This window comes from Episyrphus balteatus, chromosome 1 (assembly GCF_945859705.1).
Source record: "Episyrphus balteatus chromosome 1, idEpiBalt1.1, whole genome shotgun sequence".
In the NCBI taxonomy this organism is placed as follows: domain Eukaryota; kingdom Metazoa; phylum Arthropoda; class Insecta; order Diptera; family Syrphidae; genus Episyrphus; species Episyrphus balteatus.
In genome coordinates, this window is record NC_079134.1 from 14,117,735 (window position 1) to 14,124,058 (window position 6,324).

The window sequence follows — 6,324 nt, forward strand, 5'->3', positions numbered from 1 at the left end:
GATCACTTTTGATCAAGTTCATGTACGAACAAGCTAAGTTAGCAAATTTCGGATACCTAGTATTCATCCGAACAATGTCCACAAATTGGAATTAATCGGCAACAATAAGCAAAAATTACTACAAATTTGTTGTAGGAGTTTGAACGTATAGGAAGATTCAACAGATTTATGTGATATCACAATGGGTCATTTACTGGCCTTAGTGCGACAAGCTTACAGTCGTCCATCGGCCAACCAACCAAGCTATTGGTTGCATTTTAGTCAGCTTCTAAAATTCAGCACATTAGTAGCAACACTTCTGTTGACAGTGTTGCCATTGGTTATCCTAAGCCTATGCTATGTTATTAAAATTATCCAGTATAAAATAAAGTAGGTATTGGACCAGACATGAATTTCGTAAAAAACGCATTTTGAAGCTTCTTCAGCGAAAAGTTGTAGAAAAAAAAACTTTTAACAATCTAAAATAAGCTGATCAAAAAACTCAATACTGAGTGGTAGATTGACAAAAAGCTGAAAACTTTAATTAAATATTTTTTTAAAGTATGCCCTGAAGAATAAAGGCGCTTATTGTACATGACCCAGTCATGAGTATTAGATTTTTAATTTTAATTTATCGAATTTCATTACAGAGTTATTAAACTTAAACTTAAACCTATCCTTGAATTTGGACTTGTTTTGAATATCCAATTGGCTGCAAACTTTCTTGAATAGATCTCAAAATTCCAATTGGGATCTAAAAAAGAGAATTTTTATTTAATAAATTTATGTGAGAAAATAAATATTATTATTAATTACGTTTAAGAATTGAATAGGATTGTAAGTAACTTCTTTGGTTACTACTGGGTAATCGGTACTCTGTACGGTCTTGAAAGAAGTTTGAGGAACGTTCAATTGTGGTTCATCTCCACCAAATCTCTGTAATAAAAATAAATTAAATTATTAATTTTATTTTAATCCAAAATCAATTCAAAGAGGATTATATGGTTTATCTTTAATAATACTGCTGCAAATAGGGGAAAATTGGGGAATAGGGAAAGTTTAACAAACGAATTTTTAATACAAATTCAGGTTGGTCAGTGAATGTGTTCAAATTTAGTTTTAACCGACTTTATGAAGCTATTGTTTGTTTGTGTTAAATTAGGCAGAAAATATTAGTAAGTAGGCAATTTTAGAAATTATATATTTAGCCTTCAAGCAAGCGTCACCATTTTTTGGAGTTTCTTTTTCAAAAATTTTCTTTCATTAATGTAAATCTTGGAGATGTTAGAAAGCCTTATTTCAATAACAAAAGTCCAAAGCACCATATTAAGAAACCTACCTTTGTGATAAGAGGTGCAAAAGAAATAGTTTTAAACAAACCAACACGACGTGCTGCCGGTCTGGTATGTTTAATTCTTCGGTTACGTGTTTTGACCACAGTCACTGCAGGAACTTTAACTACATCTACAACAACTGTTGTACCCTGATTTTGTTCTATTGGCTTTTTTTAAATATATTTCAAATTTGCAAAAATGAAACAAAAAATATAACAATGAAGATAAAAAAAATAGTAACTTACACTTGTGATACTTGGTTGTGGAACATATTTCTTTGGTGGCTTGACTTTTTGAACAGTTGTTACTTTTTCAATATCTGTTGGAATAAGTTGTGCGGGTGAATCCTTAATAAGGGTTCTTGTGACTGAATTTCCATTGTTATGAGCTTCGGCACCTAGGAAACCAGATTGGTTAGGACCAGTTGAACCACCTAGAACTGCACTAGCACCGACAGCATCGTTTGCTTGAGCTCCAGCGTAAGCTCCTCCAGCAGCTCCTCCTTTAGTAAAAGTAATTATTTGATATTATTTCAATAAAATGTTCATGTGTAAGAAATATTTATTTTAAAAAAATGTATTCTTTAAACAGTCAAATCAGACTTAAATCTTGAAATTACAAGTCTTGAATTCATACTTTTAATAACAAAAAACTACTAACCGTTAACAAAACCACCGATTCCAGCAGCTGCCCTTTGTCCATTTGGTGTTCCAGCTGAAGCACTCAATCCACCATCAGCTGCATTTCCGGTCAAGAGACCGCCAAGTCCAGCTCTAGCTGAATAACCACCAAAATTGACACCAATTCCTCCATTGCTGAAGTCAACAAACTAGAAATAAAGAAATTATTAAAAATCGAAAGGATTTGTAAAATATTTTATTTTAATCGACCTATAAATTAAAAATGAGAATAGGTGAATTTTTAACAAAACACAGGATAAACATTAAAGAGCCAAAATGACTTCCTTGTGGAATTCCAAGTATGTGCGTGAATTTCAACATCATGGATTGATTTGTAGCCAATTTGGTTATTTTCTTTAAAAATAATCGAAAAACTGGAGAAATTGAAAATATAAAAAAGATTTCCGCATTATTTCATTTTCATAGGTATGCAGGCAAGTACCGGGGTTATACATGAATCTAACTTAAATCAATTCAAAATGCGTATACAGAAAACTGTTACTCATTTATTCAACTTTTGCATCTTGCATGATAATGGAAATATAATTACTAACCACAATTCTACTTATTTAACATATTTTGAACTTTATCCTTTAAAACAAAATCTATTTTTATTTTATACTATGTATAGTATATAATATCGTATATGTATAATTAATATTTTAATGATATCTCTAATGTGGTTATTATAAAAATGTAGTTTTTTTTTTTAATTTTAAATCAAGATTCATTAATTATTCTTAATGAATTTTGATCTGCGATGTGACTAATCAATAATATTCTAAGAAGATAATTAAATTCAGATTAGGAATTTGTATCTAATGTGTATCATTGATTTGTTTTGTCTATTCTATTCGTCAATTCACATATAAGTTTACACTTTTTCTGATTCATTAGAGTAGTTTTCCTACATTAATATAATGTATACAAAGGTATATCGAATCTAAAACAATTAAAGTTGAAAATTCAAAATCGATTGATCAGAATTGTTTAAACCTTTGCATCTTAAATGAATAAACTTCTGAATACTTTTATAAGCTGAAACCAAAAAAAAATTAAAATTTGTCAAACAATTTAAGTATTTGCATAGCGTTTTTAAGATGTAATTTATTAATGTCTAAAAACAGAATTTTAAAAAATTATAAACTATGTATCTTCAAACAAAAATTTTATAAATTCTAATTTTTACACCCACTTAAAATGATTCTTAGTTAAAGTGTTCTTAAAAATCGATTTAGTTTCATTTAGGAAAAACTCAATCTTCCTAATAAAAGAAAAAAAAATAATTTTTGAATCGAAATTAATCGATTTATTTTTGGAAATTTCAAGTAAACGACTGAGGTGATTTCAAAGAAAGTAACCAACATGCAAATATTTTACAAAATTTTAAGTTTAAAGAGCTCTTCAAATTTTTAGTTTTTGGAAAACTGTTTTTAAGAAAATTTTTTTTTTTTAATTTCTTTTTAAAGTGTTGTTTAATATTTCTTTCAAAATAACATACGAAATTTTTTTAAGGTAAGAAATTTTTAAAAAATTTAGAAATTCAAACACATCTTAACAACACCTTTTATAAAAAAAATTTTTTAAATTTTTTTCAAAACAAAAAATGGTATTCCAATAAAAAGGATTGTATATTCATCGGCAAACAAAAGCAAAATATCAAAAGAATCATAGATACGTTTTCAAAAAACTAATTTTTCAAAAACATAAATTAATCAAAAATAATTCTTTTGTTTGTAAATTTTACATTTAGGTTGCTAAGCATTATATTCAATATGCTCAAAGCATAAAAATAAACTATTGAGTTAAAACATAAAAAATGTAGTTTTTTTTCTTTTTTTATAGTTTTTCTTAAATTGTACAGTATTTTATTTTTTTTTTTTAATTTTTAAAAGTGTTCATATTAATAGGAAATTTAATTTCTTACAAAAAGTGACTTAATATAAATTTTCAACGTTTTGAACGAAATTCTGTATCGTTTTTAAGAAAAGTACATTTTTGCCAGAAATGGGACCACCACACATACAACATTTAAAACTTTGAGAATTCAAAAGATATTAAATTTTGTCAAACATTTTATTTTAATTTTTTGATTCATAATCATCCGAGATGACTCAAAAAAGTTATTACACCTTTAATGTGCCAAAACCTTGAAAAATCATATCTCAAAAGCGTAATACCAAAATCATATCCATAATTACCAATGGTCTTCATTAGGCTTGAATCAAAACTCTTCCATTATAAGAACATACTTAACAAGTTTCTTACTGTAAACATATTTAAAAAGAAGTGTACGTTTCATCGTTTAAATGAAGTGAGTTCTTTCAACTTATCAAATAATTTGAATTAAAATAAATTTTAAAAAATAACTGCATAAATTTGGTACCATTAACAACAATTAATCCATACTTATTTCTAAATTCAGTGTCCTAATTTCTAATAAACTTTTATTTGAAATTAAAACCACTTTCAAGTAAATTTGGTACAGATAATTTAATTTAATGTTAATAATAAAAATAAAATAATCTTAAATAAATTAATCGTGTTTAAAACAAGTTAAAAGAAGAAATTTTGATAAAATTTTGTACCATTTCGTTAAAAGACTACCGTGAATCTAAGAAGAAAAAGTGGTCCCTTACAACTTTCTAATTAATATTTGTACTAATTCTAAAACACCCTGTTTATTAAACTGTATTTATATTTTATTAATTTTGACCTTTCAAATGCGCAAAGAACCCGTACTATTTATTTATATTTTTTTGTATAGCTAATCTGACTTTTCGTTACTACATATATTTAAGTATCAATTAAATCTAACTTTAAATTTATTTAATAACATCAAACTGACAAAGAATTAAGCTAAGCAGTTAAGCTTAAAACAACTTTTTTTTGGTAGAACAACATTTTAAAAGTTAACAACAAAAATTTTCCAAGCGGAAACAAAATCTATCAACTGGAGCTGGATATTCATGGTAAACAGTGAATTATTTTAATTATACTTGTTTATTTGTGCTACTTATGATTGTTAATAAACATTTTATTAACAAAATTAGTATTAAAATAATTTAAGTGCGCAACACAGTAATGGCCGAAAATTAAAAATAATGACATAATAATTGATCTTAATTTTTGTTACCAAAATTTTGTAATTTGTTAACAATTTTATTATGAAAATTTTTTTACAACTTCTTCATAAAATCTAACGGAAAATAGTTAAGTTTCTAATAAATGTTTATAATTTGTAAATTTATTTATGTTTATTACCTGTGGCGCTGCTGAGATTGAGCCAACAGCTAAGGCGTATACTAGAAACAATTTAATCATAATTAATTGCCTTGTTCGATCTTGACTGTTAATTATTTTATTATTTCTTTGTTTTTTTTTTTTTTTGTATTTCTAAGAAGATCTCGATAAATCGATTTATCACAATAGAATATTCTTAATAAATTCAAGACTTCAAAACAATAAAATATCTTTGGTTATTTTTTGTATTTCAAACACTGCGCCTAATTCTGTCACACGCGACTGGAATTATTTATTTTAAATAAAATTCTTTTTATTTTGAAATCATAAATTCAAAACTATAGGACTCCGATCAGAATATTAAGCAAATAAAAATTATAAAGTGGTGTTACGTTCTTGAATGATCAACTTCAACTGACTACGCTACGGTTCAGATACACTATCTTAATTGAGAAAAAAACAAAAGTTGACTTAGCCAAGAAGTCCGTGCTACCAATTCTCGATTGATCATTTTTTATTTATTTTTTTTTTTTTTTCATTTGCAATAAACCAACTGACTATTTTTTTTTTATTCTGTTGAGATGGTATGAAATGGAGTTAGTATCTAAAGCTGGTTTTTGGATTTGTGCGCATCAGGGCTGGATTTAGATAAGTAAGGCTATTTTATTTTTTTTTTTTTGAAAGAAAGAAGTAAAGACTAGAGGAACTTCTTTCCTCGGACGGACCAAATATTTTTTTAAATAACGATAGCTTGACCTCGTTTTCAATAAAACATTACAAAACATATTACAAAACATTACCTTATAACAGATCGCCGAGAAAATAAAGTACGAATACAATTTCTACAATTATTTTTTATAATTCAAATTTTCTTGAGACAATTTCAACAACACTGACAAACGTGACAAAATTCAACAACACTGGCAACTAAGATTTAAAATCTTTTTGATGCCTGCGGTTCACCCTTACCGTATTCTTTATAAACATGAAGCTTCAAAACTCAGAAATAACTACGAAATCGACAGTTTGGAACTAGCTGTTTTCAAAGTACGAACTACCTATTTGTTAAGGAGAAAATTAAAATTTAA

The 6,324-nt window shown here is 26.9% G+C and overlaps 1 protein-coding gene across 2 annotated transcripts; it reads right to left on the reverse strand.

The window, feature by feature from the left end:
* Positions 1-574: 574 nt before the first annotated feature.
* On the reverse strand, positions 575-5,663 carry LOC129921465 (uncharacterized). Of its 2 annotated transcripts, XM_056003300.1 has the most exons (6): positions 5,258-5,663; positions 1,974-2,142; positions 1,559-1,815; positions 1,319-1,480; positions 796-915; positions 575-733 (listed from the first exon to the last, which is right to left on the reverse strand). In XM_056003300.1, the coding sequence occupies exons 1-6, from the start codon at positions 5,315-5,317 to the stop codon at positions 653-655; spliced, it is 849 nt and encodes a 282-aa protein (XP_055859275.1). In that variant the 5' UTR covers positions 5,318-5,663; the 3' UTR covers positions 575-652. The 2 variants fall into 2 exon arrangements, with proteins under 2 accessions (XP_055859275.1, XP_055859276.1); XM_056003301.1 differs by lacking the exon at positions 1,319-1,480 and having other exon boundaries at positions 5,258-5,661.
* Between the last annotated feature and the right edge of the window lie 661 nt (positions 5,664-6,324).